Genomic DNA, 24,055 nt, shown 5'->3' on the forward strand with positions numbered 1-24,055 from the left:
TGGGCTTTGGAGTCAGGGCTCATGAGTTCGAATCCCAGCTCTGCCACTTGTCGGCTGTGTGACTGTGGGCAAGTCACTTAACTTCTCTGTGCCTCAGTTCCCTCATCTGTAAAATGGGGATTAAGACTGTGAGCCCCACGTGGGACAACCTGATTCCCCTATGTCTACCCCAGCGCTTAGAACAGTGCTTGGCACATAGTAAGCGCTTAACAAATACCAACATTATTATTATTACTACTACTGTTCCACTGTTATTATTAGTACTATTATTAGGTCAGCAAGGAGGCTGATACACGACTCGAGTCAGGATATAATTAGTACTTGGATCAATAGCAGGTTTGAATGGAGAAGAAAGAGTGGATTTTACCAATGTTGCGAAGCTTAAAACCGACAGGATGTGGTGGTGTTGAATAAGTGGGTTGAATGAGAGAAATAAGTTGAGGAAAATACCAAGGTTACAGGATGGAGACGGTGAGGTTGGTGCTGTTCCCTACAGTGATGATAATTAACGGTATTTAAGCGCCTGCTGTGTGTCGGGCTCTTTACTAAGCACTGGAACTGATACAAGAAAATCAGGTTGGATGTAGTCCGTGTCCCAAATGGGGCTCCCATTTGTAATCCCCATTTTGCAGATGAGGTAACTGAGGCCCAGAGAAGCTAAGTGACTTGCCCAAGGTCACCCAGCAGACGTGTGGTGGAGCTGGGATTAGAACCCAGGTTCCTTCCGGCTCCCAGGCCTTTGATCGGTATAAATTCTAAGATTATTGATGATAAATCATCTCCCCCCCCCCCCAAATCGTAAACTCATTTTGGGCAGGGAATGTTTCTACCAACTCTGTTGCATTGCACTCTCCCAAGCAGTTAGCTCAGTGCTCTGCACATAGTAGGCGGTCAGATACCATGGACTGATTGACTGAGCGTGCAGCATGCTGTGGGAAATACTCTGGGATAATCAGTGGCTTTGATTGAACATTAGAGAAGCAGCGTGGCTCAGTGGAAAGAGCACGGGCTTTGGAGTCAGGGCTCATGAGTTCGAATCCCAGCTCTGCCACTTGTCGGCTGTGTGACTGTGGGCAAGTCACTTAACTTCTCTGTGCCTCAGTTCCCTCATCTGTAAAATGGGAATTAAGACTGTGAGCCCCACGTGGGACAACCTGATTCCCCTATGTCTACCCCAGCGCTTAGAACAGTGCTCGGCACATAGTAAGCGCTTAACAAATACCAACATTATTATTATTATTATTAACATTTAACATGTGCAGAGCACTGAACTAAGTCCTGGGGAGAGTATAATTCAGCAGAGTTGGTAGACACGTTCCCTTCCCACCACGTGCTTTTAGTTTGAAGAGAGAGACAGACAGAAATAAATTAAGGATATGTACATAGGGGCTTTGGGGCTGAGGGTGGCATTCATTTATTCAGTCATATTTATTGAGCGCTTACTATGTGCAGATCACTGTACTAAGCACTTGGAATGGGCAGTTTGGCAACAGAGACAATCCCTGCCCAATAACGGGTGACTATCTAGTGCTTAAAGAGTACAGAGCCACGTTCGAAGGTAAAGTAGAGATTGTGAGCCCCACATGGGACAGGGACTGTGTCCAACCTGATTTACTTGTGTCCACCTCAACGCTTAGCACAGTGTCTGGCACATGGTAAGTGCTAAGTGCCACAATTATTATTATTATTATTGAGTAGGGAAAATGAGGGCTTTAGTCATGGAGGCATCTTGGAGGAGATGTGTAGGACTTTTGAAAATAGAGGCTGTTATTCTTCCTTCCCCACAATGGAAGAAGAATAATAATAGTAATAATAATAATGGGCTGGGGAGTGGGTGGGTCTGTTTAGTTTAGCCACAGCAAATTTCAGTTGTTGAATGCAAGTATGCAAATGCCTAATTACCCTTTTAATTGACTTCTTTGGCAGGTAATTAAAGTCAGCGTGCTCAGTGAAAACATTCTTAGTGATATACTTTCCATTTCTCCGGGCCTGTTTGTGTCTTTCAAGTCATTCAATTGTGGCAGAAATATTACTACTTAGAAACCAAAGGAATCAACAGTGTGTGGCAAATTGAATTGAAGGGGGAATGAGTATAATGAATTTTAATGAAAATTTAACTGGGTTTAATTATATGCCCAGCACAAATTCCCCGCTTAGCCTTTTGTTTTGCCTTGGTCTTGTTGGCTGGCTGTCTCTTGTGAGCTTCAGGAGATTCTTTTCTGTCATATTTGGGCTGAGCGAGCTTCGCAAATTCTACGTCCTGAGCGGGTCCTCAGAAACCTTTCTGATTTCGCCCACCCTTAACCCTTCAGTCTCCATTGCTCTCTACTTTGCTCCAGTGAGCAGTCTGTGTCTTTTGTGTTTGAAGAAAACACCAGTGACGGTGAAGTCTCCTCTCAGTGTCCGCGTGGCTGGAAAGGCGAATTCAGGATCCACAGTCTGACCACATTGAGCACTCAGTGAGTGGTGTTTATTGAGCACTTGTTTTTAAAACAGTTGTCTCCCGTGATGGTGGGCTTAATGTTTGTAGCGCCTCTCTCTTTTTGGTCCCTTGTTTCTCTCTCCACGTGGAGCTTTGGCTCAGAGATGGCAAGGCAGAAGAATCTGGGTTCTATTCCCGACTCCACTTATCTGCTGTGTGACCTTGGGCAAGGCATTTAATTCATTCAGTCATATTTATCGTTGTGTTGTCCTCTCCCAGGTGCGTAGTACAGTGCCCTGCACAGAGCAAGTGCTCAATAAATACGACCGATAGATCGAACTCCTGGCTCAGAGAAACTGGGGCTTTTGTGGAGTCGTCCGGCAGACCAGCCCTCCTCTTTCTCTCTCATGCTTCCTCACCTCCATTTGGCGGATGCTGTCAGGAACGTGAAGTACTCTAATTAGTGTCTGCCAGAGGCTCCCAATTTGCTCTTGAATCCGTTCAGTCGTATTTAATGAGCGCTTACCGTGTGCAGAGCACTGTACTCAGATTAAAACTCCTGACCTGGAGTTTCAAAACCCCCAGCTCTTACCTAGTAGCCTTCATCTTCTCTTCTTGGGAAGCAGCGTGGCCTAGTGAGAAAAAGTGTGGACCTGGGAGGCAGAGGAACTGGGTTAAAAATAATAATTATTTTGGTATTTGTTAGCGTTTGCTATGTGTACAGCACTGTTCTGAACTTCAGGGTAGATAGAGATAATCAGGTGGGACACAGTTCCTGTCCCACATAGGGCTCAGAGTCTAAATCTGAGAGAGAGGGATTTAATCCCCATTTTGCAGATGAGGGAACGGAGGCGCAGAGGAAGGGAAATGACTTGTCCAAGGACACCCAGCAGGCAGGTGAGAAGCAGCATGGTCTAGTGGGCAGAACATGGTCCTTGGAGTCAGAAGGACCTGGTTTCTCATCCTGGTTCCACCAGTAGTCTTCTGTGTGACCTTGGGCAAGTCACTTCACTTCTCTGGGCATCAGTTATCTCATCTGTAAAATGGAGATTAAGTCTGAGGCAGATGGACTGTGTCCAACCTGATCAGCCTGTATCTACCATGCCGCAGAGTCCGGCATGTAGTGAGGGCTATACAGAGAAGCAGCATGGCCTAGCGGATACAGCATAGGTCTGGGAGTCAGAGGACATGGGTTCTAATGCCATTTCTACCACTTCTCTACTGTGTGACTTTGGGCAAGTCACTTTACTTCTCTGGGCCCCAGTTCCCTCATCTGTAAAATGGGGATTGAGATTGTGAGCCCAACGTAGAACAGGGACTGTGTCCAAACCGATTTGCTCGTACCCACCCCAGTGCTTAGAACAGTGCCTGGCTCATAGTAAGTGCTTAACAGATACCGTAATTATTATTATTATTATGTGCTTAGCAAATACCATTTTTTTAAAAAGTGGCGGAGCCGGAATCTGACACCCAAGACTCTGACTGGGCCTCCCTGCTTCCCTGGGTCTAATTTTGGGTTCTAATCCCAGTTTCATTCATCACCTGCTGTAAGACCTTGGGCAAGTCACTTACTCTTTGCTTCGGTTTCCTCATCTCTAAATTAACATCACTAAATACCTAGTCTCCCTCCTACTTAATAATAATAACAATGATGGTACTTGTTAAGCACTTTCAATGTGCCAAGCACTGTTCTCAGTGCTGGGGTAGATACAGGGTAATTAGGTTCACTAGGCCAGGCTGCTTCTCTAAGCTCTTGGCAGAACACTGGGTAAGAGAGTTGGCAGACGGATTCCTTGCCCACAATTAGCTTGCAGTCTAGAGTGCAGAACCTCTAATGCAGGGTTTAGCAGGAGGACAGGGCTGTATGGGGCTCAGGTGAGTCAACAGCAAGCTGGCCTTCCTGTCAGGCTCACAGTCTTAATCCCCATTCTCCAGATGAGGGAACTGAGGCACGAGAAGTGAAGTGACTTGTCCGAAGTCACACATCTAAGTGGCAGAGCCGGGTTTAGACCCCATGACTTCTGCCGCCCAAGCCCGGGCTCTTTCCACTAAGCCACGCCGCTTCTCAGACTGTGAGCCTCAGTATTGTACTCTCCCAAGCGCTTAGTCAGTACAGTGCTCTGCACACAGTAAGCGCTCAGTAAATAAGACAATGAATGAATGAATGTGCCCAATCTGATGAACTCCCAGCACAAAGACCAAAATTTGACACATACGAAGTGCTTAACAAATACCGTAATTATGATGATTAATTATTATTCATGTGGTTTCTTGCCACCAAGCAGGAAAGCAGGAGTCAGGGGCCCCAGGGGATATAGTCCTGGACAGGTTAGAGACTAGATGTGTCCCGGCAATTTATTTTGGGGCTCTGGCTCTGGGATAGAGTTTTAGGAGCTCAGTTGTACCACGGGAGCAACGAGTGAGAATATTTCGGCCGACCTTTCCTCCTAGCTCAGTGCTGGAAGCGCTCAATCAATATTGGACCGACAGAGAGGCCAACCTGCGGTTGACTCACCCGAGCCCCATACTGCGTTGTCCTCATGCTAAACCCTGCATTAGACGTTCTGCACTCTAGACTGTAAGCTACTTGTGGGCAAGGAATATGTCTGCCAACTCTCTTTTACAGTGTTCTCCCAAGCGCTTACAGAAGCAACCTGGCCTGGTGAACCGTGTACTGGCTTGGGAAAGTACAACAGACCTATTCTCTGCCTTCAGAGAGCTTGCAGTTCAGTGGTCCGGCTCCGACCGGTTTTCTCCCGAGGTCTTAGCATTGGCAGAAGCTTTATTTCACTACATTTTCTCCGTCCTTTGACCGATTCGCCTAAGCAGTGTGGCTCAGTGGAAAGAGCACAGGCTTGGGAGTCAGAGGTCATGAGTTCGAATCCCAGCCCTGCCACTTGTCAGCTGTGTGACTGTGGGCAAGTCACTTAACTTCTCTGTGCCTCAGTTACCTCATCTGTAAAATGGGGATTAACTGTGAGCCTTACATGGGACAATCTAATTACCCTGTATCTGCCCCAGGGCTTAGAACAGTGCTCTGCACATAGTAAGAGCTTAACAAATACCAACATGATGACGATGATGGATCGTTTGCATCAGAAACACCATGGCCTAGTGGATAAGGTGACCCAGTGGCCGGGTGACCTTGGGCAAGTCGCTCAACTTCCCCGTGCCTCAGTTACCTCATCTATAGAATGAGGATTGAGACTGAGAGCCCCATGTGGGACGTGGACCGTGTCCGACCTGATTGTCGTATCTACCTCAGTGCTTAGTACAGTCCCTGGCACATAGTAAGCGCTTGCCAGATGCCATTTTTAGTACAGTGCTCTGAACCTAGTAAGTGCTCAATTAATTTGATTGATCGGTTGAGGTTTGCCGGTTGGTATTTTTCTTGCAAAGGAAGCTTTTGGTTGCTTCTGTGCTGGCTTCTGTAAGCAGTAAATCAGCATCATCATCTCCTCTAAGAAATCCTTGAAGCCAGGCTTCGATCCAAACCAAACACCAGGCTCTCGCTGTCCAGGAACAAGTGAACTCTGCATCTCTCTTCTGGGGCTGTCCTAGACCTTGGTGGTCTCCAGCATATCCTGGAACATGTATCCGCTCTGTTATGGCCTCTCTGGCCCAAAAAGACTCATAAAAGACCTGTGGCGGGCCTTTTTCTGCCCCCTCCCCACAAATTGTGTTCCTGTCCCGCGCTGAACTCCAGAAAAATAAGATCTTTTTAGAGAAGGAGGAGGAGAAGCTTTGAGCTATACAGATTTTTATGGAATTTTTGAAAGCCAAACAGTAAGGGAGAAGTGGAATAGGCCGATACCAACGTACCTGGAACCTGGATCCCTCCCACCCTCCTTAATACAGATTCTGTTTTCTGGAAAGATTCCAGCACGAGCTGTTTTTCTGTTGGGTGTTGACGGCTCACTCCCTATCCAGGAAAGAGCTGGGAGTTGGATGGTCATTTTGAATGTGAATATCCTAGAAAATTATTTGGTCATTTGTGTGCATGAGAACAAGTGTGGTGGGTGAGAAGCACTTCTGGAAAGAGCCTGGGCCTGGGAATCAGAGGATCTGGGTTCTCATCCCCACTCCTCCATTCGTCCGTTGTGTGAGCTCGTGCAAATCATTTCACTTCTCTGCGCCTCAGTTCCTTCATCCCTCTTTTTTTTATCGTTATGGTATTTGTTAAATGCTTAATTCCCATTTTACAAGTGAGGTAACTGAGGCACAGTGAAGTGAAGCGATATGCCCAACGCTATACAGCAGACAAGTGTTGGAGCCGGCATTTGAACCCTTGACCTTCTGACTCCCAGGCCGTGCTCTATCAACTACGACTTGCTGGTTGTTATGTACACAGCCCACAGGGAGTTTACAGATTTCAGGGAAGACAGACATAAAATAAATTACAGATAAGGGAAGTGGTAGAGTTTAAGGATATTTATATAAATGCTGTGGGGCTGGGGTGAGTGTCAAGCGCAGTATTCCAAAACTGAATTCCTCATCTTCCCTTCCAAATCTTTTTCTCCACCTAGCTTTACCATCGCAGCAACACCACCTTATCCTCCTTGTCCTTGGAATTATCCCTGACTCCTCCCTTCTTTCTCCTCCCTGATATGCATTCTGTTACCATGTCCTATCAGTTCTCCTTCACGGCATTTCCACCTCTTCCTCTCCACTTTGGATGACATATTTCACTCAGCTTGCCCAGATCGTCTTTCTAAAATGTTGTTCTGCCCACATCTCACGCCTCCCAAACCTCCAATGCTTATCCATTCCTCTCTGCATCAAACAGAAATTCCTAACCGTTGGTGGTAAGGCTGACATTTCACTGTCTTCTCTCCTACATTTCCTCTCTCCATTCTACCTTGGCTCACATCCTTTGTGCCTCTCAAGTCGATCCACTCGCACCGGGCCTCATTTTTTTAATGGTATTAATCGCTTACAATATTCCAGGCACTCTGCTAAACTCTGGGGTAGATACAAACTAATCAGGCTAGACATAGTCCCTGTCGCACACGGGGCTCTCTGTCTTAATCCCCGTTTTATAAATGAGGTAACTGAGGCGCAGAGAAGTAAAGCGACTCGCCCGTGGTCACACAGCAGATAAGTGGCAGAGCTGGGATTGGAACGCAGATCCTTCTGACTCTCAGGCCCTCTGATCCTTCTCAATCGCTTCAGCTGGCTCCTTTTCTACTTCCTAGTCCCTAACTAGACCACACTGCTTCTCCTTTTCTTCTCTTCCTCCCTTGACCTCCTGCTCGTGCCCTCCTTCCTGCCTGGGACTCCCTCTCCGTTCATGTCCGACTGACCACTGCTCTCCCATCTTCAAATCCTTTCTGAAATCACATCTCCAAGTGGCCTTCCTTGAGTTATTTCTAACACCCCCCGCCCTCTCCTTGCCATTTCTGCTCATAGGCACCACCTAAGCACTTTATACATATCCTTACATTCTTTTACTTTCTCCTATCTGAAACTTATTTTGGTCTCTGCTTCCTCTGCTAGATTGGAACCTCTTTCAGGACAGTAACCATGTCTACTAATCGTACTGTACTCTCCCAAGCAACTGGTACAGTGCTTCGCACCCAGAACATGCTCCATAAATTCTACTGATTGGTTGAGTGATGAGGGAAAACCAGGGAGGAGTATGTTTGAAGGGCTTGTTTCTGAAGGGCAGGCATATGAACACTAGAAAAGTAGAAGTTGACAGAGATAGTAGTACGTAGCAATATGTCACAGTTTGTTTGCAAAGAATTCTACTTGTTCCCTATTTAAAGCTTGAAACTCTGGGACTTTAAGTGTACATTGACTTCTCTCTTAGTTTTCCTCAGTGGGACTCAAAAACTGCCTTTTAGCTCTATTTTCCCCTATCTGTAATTTATCTTAACGTCTCTCTCCCCGCCTAGACCGTAAGCTCCTTGCGTGCAGGGATCGACTCCGCCAAATCTGTTGCTATCATATTCCCAATTGCTCAGCACAGAATAAGAGCTCAATAAATACCACTGATGGATTTCCTCACAGCCTTCTGACAGGACAGTGTCCACCGGCCTATCACATCCCTGATGCCCTCACCCCTTCCCTCACCCCTTCTCTCTCTTTTATCCATCAGTGCCCCTTTCTCTACTAGGCGGGGGCTCGAGAACCAAGGCAAGTGGTATCGATCTCATCGCCTCAGCTGCTGCAGCCATTTTGTTTGCTGCCTTCTTTTCCACTTTTCGAGGCAGGCTTTTTTTAGCACTCAAAGCCAGGTGGCCCAGGCTTATTAGCCTGGCAGCTTTCTGGAACTAGTGGCTGTGCCGTGGCTTGGCTACTGGGTTTAAGCAGTAGAAACCATTCCTTTTTGTCAGTGTTTCCTTTGCCTTAAGCTCTTTGATACTCATCCCAGCCCCGCAATACACTCTACTGTTTCCCCTATCAGAAATTTATTTTAATGACTGATCCCTCTGTAGACTGTAAGCTCTTTGCGGGCAGGGATCGCATCGACTAACCCCATTGTACTTTCCCAAGTGCTCAGTACAGTGTTCCGCACAGAGTAAGTGCTGAATAAATACCATTGATTGACAGAATTCCCTGTTCTTTGAAGAGTCAGGGGAAAACGGGTCCCCTGCGTCGCCTGGTTTTGGGTTGAAAACGGGCTGAATAATAAGTTTGGGAAGGAGTATGGTCTGGTGGAAAGAGCATAGCCTGGAAGTACAAGGGCCGCGGTCCTAAGCCCGGCTCTGCCACTTGCCTGCTTTGTGACCTTGGACAAGTAACTTAACTTTTCTTGGCCTCAGTTTCATCAACTGTAAAATGGGTATGAATTACGTGTTCTCCCTGTTATTTAGACTGTGAACCCCGCTTTAGACAGGGATGACCACTGATACGATTAACCTGTAACTGCCCCAGCACTTAGAGCAGTACTTGACACATAGTAAGTGCTTAACCAATACCATAAAAATAATGGTCACTATTATGTGCCAAGCCCTCTTTTCTGCCCTAGATACAAGATAATGAGGTCGGACACAGTCCCTATCCCATGGTCTAAGTAGGGTGAGATCGGGATAGTGAATCTGCATTTTACAGAGGAGAAAACCGAGGTGCAGAGAATTCAAGTGACTTGCCTAAGGTCACACAGCAGTCAGCGAACAAAGCCATAATTAAAACCCAGGTCTTCTGACTCCCAGCCCGTGCTCTTTCCCCTTGGACATGCAGTTTCTTAAAGTAGCTTTGCTCCCTCCCTGGAAACAGTGACTGCCAGGGGAGTGAGAGGAAGGTGAAAACACTGGAGGGTTGAAAATGTGTCCCATGCTCACCCGGAGGGCTGTGACCTTTTCTAGCACAGCCCCTCCGAACGCTGATGGCTTCAGCTGGGTCTGGGATGTAGAAAGGAGTGGGTGCCGAGCAGAATGCAAGGAGCTATGTGGATTCCGCGGTTCCTTCGTTGTTCCGTTGCCCTGCTGAGCCTCATGAGGTGGCAGGAAGCACAGTCCTTTCTGGGAGAAAGGTTAAAACAAACCTAAATTAAGGTTGAAAAATCACGAAAATGAGATGTGGGTTTTGTCTGGGCTTTGATTTAGCCACACGCCCTCTGATCCCTGGCCGAGGAAAATGAGAGTTGGCTGTCAGAATAAAAATAGAGCTGCTCTATTCTCCCTGGCCGACGTCTCCGTGTAGCCCGGAGTTTGTGCCCTTGCCCAGCATTTAGTGTTTCTCGGACTGGGAAAATGTCCCTCTCGAAAGCTGAAGGGCCGCTTAAGATTTAAGGGTTTTGCAGACAGTCGTCCCCTTCTCCGACAATGACAGCTTTGGGGACTTGAGACGAAAACTTTCCAGGGATAACTGCAATGTTCCTCTCTGTGGCTGTTCGCAAAAGCACTTTCGCTTCAGTCGTGGGCCGTCTTGCAAAGAGGAGAGGTGCTTTTACAGCTGTTTTGCACTTGGAAAATAAATTCTGCGTAGTACGTTTGAGTTGATGCATCATTGACAAGTACCTTTCAGTTAGATTTCTCGATTCTGGGGGAAACGTTTATTTACGTGATAACGGAAACACCTTCGCCCCTCCGGCTTTACCCAGCTCTTATCAAATAACTCAAAGCTTAGTAAAATGCCCACTGGAGAAAAATCGAATTTATTCAGAAGGATGTATTTGGCTTCGTTTGTTTTTTCACACCACTTATAATTTTACTCAGCTTTCCCACCTCCTGTTTCCATTGCATGTGCTTTAAAATGCTTGAAAACATCCTGCTTAAACTGGAAAGAAGGCTGTGGATAGGGGTGATTTTTTTTTTTTCCAGAAAATGAATTGTTACAAATATTTCTGGGAGCGAGAGGAAATTTTATTTCAAAAAGCTTCTGCACATTTAAAATTTCAGCATAAGCATAACCCAGTGATGAGTAATGCTTACTCTGGCAAGGAAACAAAGTGTACTGAATGTAAGTTAAGTCACTCACTATGTCCTGTTCCATTTTGTTTTTATTCTAGGACCGGAATAGGCCCTATGACACTTTTAACTTGCACTCTTTGGAGAATTCCTTAATGGATATGATCAGAACTGATCATGAGCCTCTGAAAGGTAAACACTACCCTCCCAGTGGCCCAGTGAGTTTCGCTGATATTATGTGGAGGAATCATTTTGCAGGTTAGGATTATTCCTTTGTCCATTTCTTGCTTGGTGTTGAAAATCCACTGTTTTATATTTGCTGTACATTGGGCTGTCTGTAAATGAAATGTGATGAAACCTATTTAAAAGTTGATTTTTTTTCCTTTAAAAGCTTGCATGACCAATATCTGATATCAGAGGGACCTTTAATCGTATGTTGAGTGTTTAATGTGTGCACAGCACCGTATTAAGGTACAATGCGAGAGGGTTGGCAGACACGAACCCTGCCCACAGAACCTGACAATCAAGAAAGGAACGTAGGCCCTCAAATAAATTAGAGGCGGGAGAAACGGGAGAGTTACATGGTAGCAGCACATCATCCATTTCAGCTTAGTAGACAGCCAGAGATCAGAGGCCCAAGGCCCCAAACCGGGGTCTTTGACCAGCTGGTCAGGGCTGGGAAATCATTGATCACTGCTAGTTACAGCGACAGTCATTCCTATATAGGATGGTGAGAATTAGGTCATTATTTAAAAACGGTGTTAACAGAAGTGGTTACATTGAGGGCTGGCTGTCTGACATTTTGAGAGGGTAAAGAAGGTGGGGGCGGGAAAAGGGAACTTTCACTGCCGTTTGAGGGATTTTGGTCAACTAAAAGGAAGCTTTTCTAGACTGAAATCATCAGTCGTCTCCGGGAGCCTGTAAACAGGATGGAATCTGACTCTTTAGAGTCGATAGCAGAGTTCTGTGTGTGTCTGAAGTATGTCACCTGTTCAAAAGTTTTAAATCTTTCTGCTCAAATTGTTTTTGTCGTATAAAAGGCAATGCCTTAAAATTATGATCTCGGGGGGTTAAAGTTAAAGACAAATAAAAGTGGTGTGAAAAATCCTCCATTACCCCATAGCCAGGTTTCTGTATCCTGTCAGGCAAAAAGGTCTTTGCCCTTTTTCTTTCTCCCTGACAAGCATTTCCCAGTTTTGGTTCTTCATCCTTCCAAATGCTCATCGCCCCCCTCAGTCCCCTCCCTCCTCCTCCTCCTCCTCCCCCGCCCTCAGCCTTCTCTCTGGCAAGAGCTTTTGGCCATGAGAAAACCACACATGAACTCAATTAGGAAGCTTCTGTTCATTTGTTCAGCACTCTCTAAGCCCACAAAAGCAAAAACTGCACCAGTTGTGCAAATAGCAGGCATGTCAGCACAACAGGAGACGGCCTTTTTTTTGTGTGCGCACAGTCTGGTCGGGGCAGTCAATCCTGTCCCAACCTTTTCAGCCCTACATCAGCGAGCAGATTCGTGGGCGGGCGGGGGGGTCATCTGTGAAAATGAGGGAGGAAAATCGAGGGGGAAAAGAGGAGAGGGAATACGGGCACACGCCGTGGGGAGTAGCTGAGGAAGGAATAGAATATGAAGGAAATATGGTTGGGAATCAATCAATGGTATTTATTGAGCGCTTGCTATGTGTGGAGCCCTGTATGGCGGTATATAGCAGACACGTTCCCTGCCCAGAAAGTCTGACCTCTTGTTAAATGTTCCGGGTTTTCATTCCCGGGACGGGCTCATTCTGTCTAGGGCACTGGCATAGATTCATTCCCTTCTTTGGCTGATGAGATGTCTGCCTTGCAGGTCAGCCTACCTGCCCTCTCTTTCTCACGTTAAGTATCAAAAGCTGTGAAGTGTGGTGATGGGCATGAAATTTAGGCCTGGCTGCTTTGCCAATAACCTATCTCCTCTGTGAGTTTCTCACAAATCATCTCAGAATCCTGTGTGGACTGGATTTTTCCGGCCAGTGAGTTCACATGTTTACAGGAGCTGTCCCCACGGACTGCTGGTCCCCGTCCCCGACAGCATCATGGCCACGATGCATTTCGTTCGTCCATTTCATTCATTTTATTCAATTGCATTCATTGAGCGCTTACTGTGTGCAGAGCACTCTACTGAGCACTTGGGAAAGTACAGACCAACAATAAGCAACGGCATTCCCTGCCCACAATGACTTTACAACCTAGACGGCTTGACACAAATAAATAAAATGACAGATATGGACATAAGTGCTGTGGGGCTGGAAGAGGGGAAGAGAAAAAGGAGCAAGTCAGGGTGACGCAGAAGGGAGTGTCATTCTCCATTCTAAAGCAGCCAGAAGCGGGGCTGGGGATGGGAGAGACTTTGCCCCTTTTCAGACCTGGTTGGATTTGGGAGGGGGCCCGGCCCAGTCGCTGGTTGAACTTTGTCCTGGCCTGTGGACTGAGCTCTGCTTCCTTAGTCAATCCTCACTCTTGATTTCTCCTCATCTTCACACTCCAAATGGTCGCAGTGTCATTCAAAAACACGAAACCATGTCCATTTTTCTTTCCCTTCAGAATGTCCCCAGTGTTTCAACCCAGCAACCCAGTAGTATTTATTGAATGTTTACCGTGTGCAGAGCACTGTACTGAGCACTTGGGAGAGTACAGTATAAAAGAGTTGGTAAATAAATAAATGATGGTATTTGTTCAGCACTTACTATGTGCCAAGCACTGTTCTAAGCGCTGGGGTAGATACAAGGTAATCTACCCCATGTAGATTACCCCATGTAATCTACCCCATGTCCCATGTAGGGCTCACAGTCTTCATCCCCGTTTTACAGATGAGGTAACTGAGGTACAGAGAAATGAAGTGACTTGCCTAAAGTCACACAGCTGACAAGTGGCAGAGCCTGGATTAGAACCCACGACCTCTGACTCCCAAGCCCTGGCTCTTTCCACTGAGCCACGCTGCTTCTCGTAGACATGACCCTGCCCAAAAGGAACTTATCTGAGGTAGTCTTCCCTGAGTGGAATTTATTCTCTGGCGTATTAGGCGAGTCCAGGTTTTGGAGAAGGAAGTTTTAATGGCGAGAAAAAATTTGGATGCCATTCCTGATTTTTTTTTAATGGAATTGTGAAGTACTTACTATGTGCCAGGCACCATACTAAGTCTTGGGGTAGATACAAGCTAATCAGGTTGGACACAATCCATGTCCCACATGAGGCCCAAAGTCTGAATCCCCATTTTACAGATGGGGTAATGGAGGCCCAGAGAAGTGAAGTGACTTGCTCAAGGTCACACAGCACACAAATGGCGGGGCCGGGATTAGAACCCAGGTCCTTCTGACTTCCAGGCCCATGCTCTGTCTCTTAGGCTACGGTGCTACTCTGACCTGCCTTTGTTTCAGTGTTTTCTACTCTCCACATTTAAGCCTCCCACTCCTTTGAAGGCAGGGTCTGTTCCAGAGAGTTCTTGGGGCTCCAAACACATCATGGACCGGAAACAGTAACCATGACCAGTTTGGAAAAGTGATTTGGAGACTTCAGGAATTTTGCATGTCGTTGCCCTTCCTGTAATCCACCCAAATGGTCATCATTATCAATATTTACCAAACGTCTCTTCTGGATCACCTCCACAGTCCACTTCCTCCGCTCCTGTGAACGCGGCTGGCGGAAATCCAGACTCCAGACTGACCTCGTCCATCTCAAATTCATTCTCACCAGCTTTAACTCCGCCCTCTCCTCTGCCCGGCAACGTTATTTCTCCGTCATCATCGACTCCCATGTCCACTGCCCGTGCCAGCCATTTCGGACTTTTATTTCTCTCCTCCGACTTCGTGTTTCCCCCTACTCCTGCCCCTACCTCCGTGTCTTGACCACGTACTTTATCGATCAAACTGAAGCCGTTAGGTGTGGTCTCCCTAAAATCTCCTCCGTTCCCTCCTCCTTCCTCCTGCCCCTTCTTGGACTCGCCCGGCTTTCCCAGCAGTATCTCAAGAGATCTCCTGCCCTCTCTCAAAATCTACCCCCTCCGCCGGCGTCCCTTATCAAAAAATCCCTCCCTTCTTCCTTTTCTGATCGCCATCTTCAGCTGTTCCCTTTCCACTGGTTTCTTCTCTACTACTTGCAAACATGATCAAGTATCCCCTATCCTAAAAAGACCTCCCTTGACCCCATGGTTCCCTCCAGTTACCGCCCCGTCTCCTTCCTACTATTCCTATCCTTTGAGTGAGTAGTCTCACTCACCCCCTGTCTCTGTCTCACTCTCGTACTCAAACCATCACCTAATCGTGTGGGTTCTACCATCCCAATTTTGATACTTATCGTATGATAGGTTCTCTCCGTCTCTGCTTCCCCAACCCCTCTCTCTCCTGCCCATCTCTCCCCCATGCCCCCACCTACGGTCACAGAGTAGGACACAGAGTTGCCAAGCAGGGGTCTTACCAAATTTCCCTACTCCCATTCCAGCATCCTCTACTGGCACTAAACACTGGGGAGTCTCAGAGAACTGGCAGACGCTCAAGATGGAGTGGCATCTGGGCTGTGAAGAGCTGAGTGAGTCAGAGAGGCAAATGACAAGGCCTGTTTTTTCCGTGTTGTAATAATAATAATTGTGGTGTTTGTTACGTGCTTACTGTGTGCCAAGCACTGTTCTAAGCACTTGGGTAGATACAAGATACTGAGGTCCCACATGGGCCTCACAGTCTAAGTAATAATAATGATGATAGTTGTGGTATTTAGGTGCTTACTATGTGCCAAGCAGTATATTAAGCATTGAGGTGAATACGAGGCAATCGGGTTGGACCCTATCCCACATTGGGCTCACAGTCTTAATTCCTGTTGTACCGATGAGTTAACTGAGGCACAGACAAGTTAACTGACTTACTCAAGGTCACACAGACTCACAGTCTTAATTCCTGTTTAACTGACTTACCCAAGGTCACACAGGAGACAAGTGGCAGAGCTGGGATTAGAACTCAGGTCCTTCTGAGTCCCAGGCTCCACTAGGCCATGGGAAAAGAGGTATTAAATTCCCCGTTTTGCAGATGAGGAGACTGAGGCCCAGAGAGATGAAGTGACTTGTGTAAGGTTCCACAGCAGAGTAGTGGTAGAACTGGGCTCAGACCCCAGGTCCTCTGACTCCCAGGCCGCCTTCTTTCCACGAGGCCATTGCTGCTTCCCAAATTCTAGATCCGTCCTCTCAGATCTTGGGATCACTCTGAGATAAACACACACACACACGTTTTTATATTGAACACCTCCTAGGTGCAGAGCACTGTATCGGGCAATTGGGAGAGTACGACAGAAGCAGTGTACACGATCTATGCCCACAAGATGCTTAAAAATAATAATTATGGTCCTTTATGCTTGGCACTGTTCTAAACACTGGGGTAGATAGAAGTTAATCAGGTTGGCCACAGTCCCTACCCCATATGGGGCTCCCACTCTTAACCCCCATTTTACAGGTGAGATAACTGGGGCACAGAGAAGTGAAGTCTTGCCCAAGGTCACTCAGCAGACAAGTGGCAGAGCCAGGATTAGAACACAGGTCCTTCTGACTCCCAGGCCGGTGCTCTGTCCACAGAGAACACTGTTTACTATCTGACGGTGGAAAGAGATGCAAATTATCTAAAAATAGGGGGATCTGGAAGATGAAAAAGGACGCACCTGGCAGAAACGAGAGAACTTATCTCTGCCTATACAGCCTTCATGCTCTCTCAAACTATTTTTGCAGCACATTACCAACTTCTTCCTTTTTGCGGGGTGACCCTCCTGAGGAGTTTCATGTTGGAGTTTTCTCCCATTAAACTTCTTCGCCTTTGGTAGGCCTGGCATAAAGATGTCCTCCTCAGCCACAGATGGACACAGAGACACTTGAACAGGGCACAACCAATCACACCCAAAGCCAGGTAACTAGATTTTAAATAAACCCAAAGCCGTGGCCATGTTCAGTCGGACTAAACACAAACTGACATGAAGCACCTGTGGAAAGAGCACGCACCTGGGATCCAGAGGACCTGGGTTCTAATCTGTACTCTGCTGTGGGACCTTGGGCTGGTCATTTCACTTCTCTGTACCTTAGTTACCTCATCTGTAAAATGGGGATGAAGTCTGTGAGCCCATGTGGGACATGGACACGTGGGTCCAACGTGCTTAACACACACTTCAAAAAAAACAGACGTGAACAGACCATTACTGTTGTGATATTTATTAAGTGATTCCTCTGTGCTCACCCCATAGCTAAACCCTGTATCTGTCCATCCCCTCACCTGCCCAGTTTCTCCATTTGCACATATGGGCATCACACCAGTTTGGTCTTTCCCCCCGGCAGGGTGTTAGGAGAGAGAATGGATATTCGCTGAATGGAAGCGGGTTGGACAGCAAGAAGGGAAGAGAACGGCCATATAGCGTAAATCTGGCTGACTTCAGCTTTTTGTCATTATGACACTAATCCCCACCTGGCTGAGTAAGTCCTTCCATCAGCGTTTCTGGGTATTTTGTTTTATTTCACTTATTCAATTTTGCTACCTTATAGCTAATGGGTGGTTTTTTTGTTTGGCTTTTTTTTTTTTTTTGGTATTAAGCGCTTAACTCCGTGACAGGCATTGTACGTAGCACTGGGGTAGATACAGGCTAATCAGGTTGGATACAGTCCCTGTCCTGCATAAGGCTCAGAGTCTTAATCCCCATTTTAACAGATGAGGTAACTGCAGGAGAGTGAAGTGACTTGCCCAAGGTCACACAGCAGACAAGTGTCAGAGTCAGGATTAGATCCTTCTGACAAGCAGGCCTGTGGTCTATCCAATAGACCCAACTCTTACATACTTGTTTCCATTATATGAATAGGTTCTATGACTTCCTGTCTTCCTTTTATATTACAAGTACCTCTAATTTATAACAATATTAATAATAATAATTATTATTTTGATACTTGTTAAATGCTTACTATGTGCCGAGCACTGTTCTAAGTGCTGGCATAGATGCAAGGTAATCAGGTTGTCCCACATGGTCCTCACAGTTTTAATCCCCATTTTCCAGATGAGGTTACTGAGGCACAGAGAAGTTAAGTGACTTGCCCAAAGTTACACAGCAGCAAGTGGCGGAGCTGGGCTTAGAACCCATGTCCTCTGACTCCCAAGCCCGGTCTCTGTCCACTAAGCCACGCTCCCAAGCTCTGCAAACAATCACTAGTATTTATTGAGTACTTACTGTGGGCAGAACAGAGTATTAAATGCTTGGGAGGAAGCGTGATACAATAGAGTTGGTAGACATGTTCCCTGCCCACAAGGTACTTAAAGTCTAGAGGGGGAGACAGACATTAAAATAAATTATGACTATATGCATAAGTGCAGAGGATGAGGAAAATATCAAGTGCTCAAAGAGTACAGATTCAAGCGCATAGGCAATGGAGTAGGAGAGATTCATTTATTAATTCAATCATTCATTGAGCTCTTACAATTACAGGCAGGAGGCTTTTGCAGAACAGGAAAAATGGTGGTGATAACCATGATGGGGGAGTTAGGAGGCAATCAATCAGTGGTATTTGTTGAGCTCTTACTGTGTGCAGAGGGCTTGGGAAACTAAAGTGCAGTTGAGTAGGTTGACCCTAATCAAAGTACTTGAGGCTTACAGAACTTACTGCGTCGGAGATGCAGAAGGTGAGGGGAAGGAAGGGAAGGAAGAGGGAGAGGAGAAATGAGCGTTTAGTCGGGAAAGACCTCTTGGAGGAGATGTGATTTTAATCAGGGTTTTAAGATGGGGAGCGTGGTGGTCTGTAAGGTAGGAATGGGGAAGGAGTTCGAAGCCATAAGGAGGATGTGGGCAAGGGATTGGCAGGAAGAAAGATGAAGTCCAACTACAATGAGTAGGCTGGTGTGAGACAAACAAAGTTTGGAGGTTTGGTTATGGAAGATCAGTAGGGAGGGGGAGAGTCCATGAAGCCCTGTAAAGCTGTTAATAAGGAGTTTTTGTGTGTGGTGTTGGCTGGGCAACCATTGAAAGTTTTTGAGGAGAAGGGAGATTTGAACCGAGCAGTTGTTTTGATAAATGATTTAGACAGCGGAGTGAAGTGTGGACTGGTCGGGAGAGACAGGAGGTCGGCAAGGAGGCTGATGCAGTAGTCAAAGCAGGAAATTATTGCTTGGATCAGTTTGGCAGCAGTTTGGACAGAGAGAAGGGGACTGATTCTAGAGATGTTTTGAAGGTAGCACTGACAAAATATGGTTAACAGCCTGACTATACTTAGAATGAGAGAAATAAATTGAGGATGATGCCAAAGTTCTGGGCTTGTGAGACAGAGGGTGGTGGTGCTTCCTACAGGGAAGACAGGATTTGTATGGAAAGATGAGAAGTTCTGTTCTGAGCATGTTTTAATGTGAGATTTAGGCAGAACTTCTACGTGGAGATGTCCTGAAGGCAAGAAGAAATGTAAGATTGGAAAGGAGGATAGAGGTCTGGGCTGGAGAGGTAGATTTGAGAATCATCTGCGTAGAGATGGTATTTTAGGCTGTGGGAGCAAATGAGTTCTCCAAGGCAGTGGGTTTAGATGGAGAATAGGAGACGCAGAACCAAGCCTTAAAGGACTCCAACTGTTAGAGGATGGAAAGAAGAGGAGGAGCCCGTGAAAGAGACCGAGAAGGACAGCCAGAGAGGTAGGAGGAAAACCAGGAGAAGACAGTGAAAACGAAGCCCAGGTTGGATGGTGTTTCCAGAAGTGGTGGTTGACAGTGTCGAAGGAAGCTGAAAATTTGAAGAGAATTAAGATGGAGTAGAGGCCATTAGATTTGGCAAGTAGGTGGTCATTGGTGACCTTGGAGAAGGCAATTTCTGTGTAATGATTGGGGCGGAAGTTAGATTGAAGGGGAGCAGGGGGAGAATTGGAGGAGAGGAAGTGGAAGCAGCGAATGTAAACAACTCGTGCTAGGAGTTTGATGAGGAATGGCAGGCGGGATATGAGGTGATAATTGAAGAATGCTGTGAGGTCAGGTGAGGTTTTATTTAGGATAGGGGATGCATGGGAAGGTTTGAAGGCGGTGAGGAAAGAGCCGTTGGAAAATGAGGGTTTGGAAATGATGATCCGGTAGGGAAGAAGAGAGGGGGGAAAGTGTTTTTAATAAGGTGTGAAGGGATGGAGTTGGAAGCGTTTTTGAAGGGTAGATTTGGAAAGGAGATGGGAGATTTCCTCTTGTGATACTGCTGGGAAAGATGGGCATGTCAGAGGGGGTAGAAGAAGGGAGGGACTGGACAGGTACAGAAGAAGGTGAATTGAAACTGGTGAGGTCTCCAAGTGTAGATGTAATGGAGAATAGGAGATTAATAATAATAATTGTGGTATTGGTTAAGTGCATACTATGCGCCAGGAACTCTAAGTGCTGAGGTAGATACAAGCTTGGACCCAGTCCCAGGTTGGACACAGTCCCTGCCCCATGTGGGGCTCACAGTCTTAATCCTCATTTCACAGATGAGGTAACTGAGGCACAGAGAAGTGAAGTGACTTGCCCACGGTCCCACAACAGGCAAGTGACAGAGCTGGGATTTTGAACCCAGGTCCTTCTGACTCCCAGGCCCATGCTCTATCCACCAGGCCACACTGCTTTTCTGTGAAATGTGGGATAACGTACTGAACTTTCCAAAGTACAACACTCTGCACAGTAAGTGCTAAGTAGCTGCCCCGATAGTAGATTAGGTGGGAAGTTGGGGCGAGAAAGGAAAATTTGGGAGACATCGGTATAGAAATTATAAAGGAGGTCAGGCTGTTGAGCTCCCCAAGAGAATGAGCTAGAAAAAGCTGAGGTCAGAAAACCTTTCAGGGAGGAAGAAATGGTCAAGAAAAGTTAGGATTCTGAGGTCATTTGATTTAGTTATAAGGAGATCCTTGCCAGGCCCTGGCAGATGAGGTGTTATCATCATCATCAGTGGTATTTATTGAGCACTTACTGTGTGCAGAGCACTGTACTAAACTCTTGGAAGAGAGCGCGATACCGCAGAGTTGGTAGACATATTCCCTGCCCACAACCAGCTGACACTCTAGAGGGGAAGACAGACATTATATATAATAACGTATATATATGTCCCTAAGTGCTTCACTCTCAGTGGAGAGAAGGGGGCAGAAACCACACTGCAGTGGGTCAAGAAGAGAGTGTGTGTAGAATAGCACGAATGTGTATAATAAGTCAGAGGAATGGAGCCTAATCAAACCAAAATAACGTTTCCCATGCGAGAAAGGGAGTAATTGAAAACGTCTCCACAGACTAGTAACGTAGCCAGGGTTAAGTATGTGAAGATAAGAAAGGGATGATTGAAAAGGCAAAAATGGGGGCAAATTTGCAATCAAGAAGAGTCACATTTTAGAGGCCCCTATAGCTTTTTGAGGTAATCTCTAGCTATGGTTCGTCCTTGGTCTCCGACCAGGTCTGAGAGTTTCCGGTCAGTCCTGCAAGACTCAAAATGATCTACCTGGCCTGTTAGCTCTTCGTAGCCCAGCCCTCATTTCCCCACCTCCCCTCCTGTTCACCCCTCAAAAAATAAACTCTGCTCCCAAATTGTCCACACACTTAAAATAGGCTGAACTCTAGCAAAAAATACTATAAGGGAGCAAATAAACACTGCCTAGGGAGAAATATTAGAAATGGGGAAAGAAAAGGACCAAGAAAGAAGGTAAGACCAGAAGATCTAGAGGTCAGAGTGAAAGAGTAGGAAGTAAAGAAGAGGGAAAAAAAGAGGAAAATATCTCAAAAGAGAGGAAGCGACTGGAAGAGCTTGAAGTGTCAACAGTAGATTAAAAATGCTTGATGAAAAAGATATTTCTCTGTCTTGAGACTTACAAAGAAATAAGAAGCCATCAGACACATATTTAGGAAACTTCAAAAAAAGTAATTGCTGATCCGTAGGGTAGTGTGCAAGGTGTGACCAAATTGAATTGATTAAATTGAAAATGGAAATCAAGAGGAGACCGCCTAGGTATCTCAATAATTCTGGATATGCTCTTGCAAACTCTCAGGGAAGAGTGATATGGATAAAAGTAGGAAATGGAATAAGAGGATAAAATGCATGATGCCATTTTACTATTAAATCCAAGGAAGAAATGATGGGGACAGTGACAGATTGTACTGCAAATCTCTAAAGGATGGAGATAAATGTCATCAGAAGCTGAATTACAGAAACATTGAAAAGGAAAGAAATCAATGTGTATATATACATATATAGTGTATTTTATATATTGTGTATATATTATATAAACAATATGCATTATATATATTATATATACTGTGTATATATTATAGAAGGACCGCTATAAGCATATCCTGGAACAATTTTTGATGGATTGAAAGATCAAGAGACTGCCATATAGTATAGAATACAGAAAGCTGTGAAGTTGTACGAGCTGATTAGTAGAACAGTTGTCGGTAAGAGAGATAAACTGGGAAACGAAAATTGAAACGGGAAAGCAACCATCCGTTCGACTTCAAATTATCACTGCAAAGTGCAGCAGTAGCTTAGAAGGGGAGGGAGGTCTAGGCAGGGGGAAGAACTTTAGCAAGAGATCAGAGGTAGTAAGGACAAGAAAAGGCACAGGTAGAAATTCAGCGGGGGAGAATTGAGAATTGCCATCTGGGTTATACTGAGAGAGAAGGGTGGACAAGTAGAATGGAGAGACACGTTGGAATGCTTTAGAACCAAATATCAGGAATTGCTTCTGCTCGAAACAGAGGAGGAATTGGGGTATCCAGGGTCCAATCCCAGCTCTGCCATTTATCTGCTGTGTAACCTTGGACAAGTCCCTTAATTTCTCTGTTCCTCAGTTACCTCATCAGTAAAATAGTCTAAGAGGGAGGGAGAATGGGTATTGAATTCCTTCGAGGCCCATGTAGGAGAGGGACTGTGTCCAACCTGATTTTCTTGTATCTGTTCCAGCACTTGGAACAGAACTTGGCACTGTGCTCTTTCCATTAGGCCATTCTGCTTCCTCAGAAGAAAGAAGAAAACAGTGAGAGAACTGGGTCAGAGAAATGCTTCCAGTGTCCAAGGCAGCCAGGAGGTCAAGGGAGATTAGAATAGAGTCCATTAGATTCGGCAAGGAGCCAGTCATTGGTGATCTTGGAGAAAGCGGGATCAGTTAGTGAAAACCAAAGTGTAGACGGTGAAGGCAGTTGGAGGAGAGGAAGTGGAAACAGCAAATATACACAATCCAGGAGAGGAATTTGGACAGCAATGGGTGATAGAGTGATAGCCAAAGGGGGCAGTGGGTTCAAGAGAAATCTGTATTAGAGTGAGGAAACAGAACATATTTTAAGGCTGAGGGAAGGAGCAGATGACTTCTTTTTCTCTTTCTTTACCCACTAGAGTCAGGTTTTTGACTCCTTCACTCCACCAAGAGCTCCTTACAGCCAAGTTCTTCTCTATCTCAGCTATCTTCGATCCTGTAGACCCTCTCCCAGTATTTGGAAACACTACCTGTTTGTGAATTTGCTGACACAAAGTAATAACTGGTTCTCCTCCAATCTCTCTGACTGTTCCTTTTTAATTCTCTCACACCTCCTCTGACTCTCATTCTGCTGCTGTGGGCATTCCAGGTTTTATTCTGGGTGTCCCCCTCTGCCTATTCACCCATGGATTCAACTGCCACCTCTTTCCTGATGATCCCCTCTCTAGCTAATTTATCTTCCTAAATGTGCTCTCTTATCTAATAATAATAATGTTGGTATTTGTTAAGCGCTTACTATGTGCAGAGCACTGTTCTAAGCGCTGGGGTTGACACAAGGGAATCAGGTTGTCCCAGGTGGGGCTTACAGTCTTCATCCCAATTTTACAGATGAGGTAACTGAGGCACAGAGAAGTGAAGTGACTTACCCACAGTCACACAGCTGACAAGTGGCAGAGCTGGGATTCGAACCCATGACCTCTGACTCCAAAGCCCATGCTCTTTCCACTGAGCCACGCTGCTTATCTGACCTGCAATCTTATCACCTCATATCTCTAGGACATATCTGCTTAGATTTCCTCCTGGCTCTTCAGGAGCAATATATTTAAAACAGTATCCCTCATCTTTCTCCCAATCCTCCTCCAAACTTCCCCATTTCAGGTGCTAATACCCCCAGCATACTCATCCCAAAAGCCTGAAACCTCAGTGTCATCCTTGATGCTTTTCAATTCTCAACTCTCCAGTTCAATCCTGCCAAAATGGTCTTCCAGATCTGCCCCTTCCTCTCCAAACAGCTACCGTCTACAAGCTCTGGTCCGATTATGGTTAGACAATTATGTCAGCCTCCTGATTGTTCTC

General features: G+C 46.0%; 1 protein-coding gene across 1 annotated transcript in view; it reads left to right on the forward strand.

The window, feature by feature from the left end:
* Nucleotides 1–24,055, forward strand: part of CPEB3 (cytoplasmic polyadenylation element binding protein 3) — a 144,374-nt gene that overhangs the window by 45,084 nt on the left and 75,235 nt on the right. The window contains exon 2 of the mRNA XM_029059668.2: nt 10,878–11,034. Coding sequence (XP_028915501.1) covers nt 10,932–11,034 — 103 coding nt within the window. The 5' untranslated portion in view covers nt 10,878–10,931. The remainder of the gene's footprint in view (nt 1–10,877; nt 11,035–24,055) is intronic.

Source organism: Ornithorhynchus anatinus, chromosome 3, assembly GCF_004115215.2.
Source record: "Ornithorhynchus anatinus isolate Pmale09 chromosome 3, mOrnAna1.pri.v4, whole genome shotgun sequence".
NCBI classification, from domain to species: Eukaryota; Metazoa; Chordata; class Mammalia; order Monotremata; family Ornithorhynchidae; genus Ornithorhynchus; species Ornithorhynchus anatinus.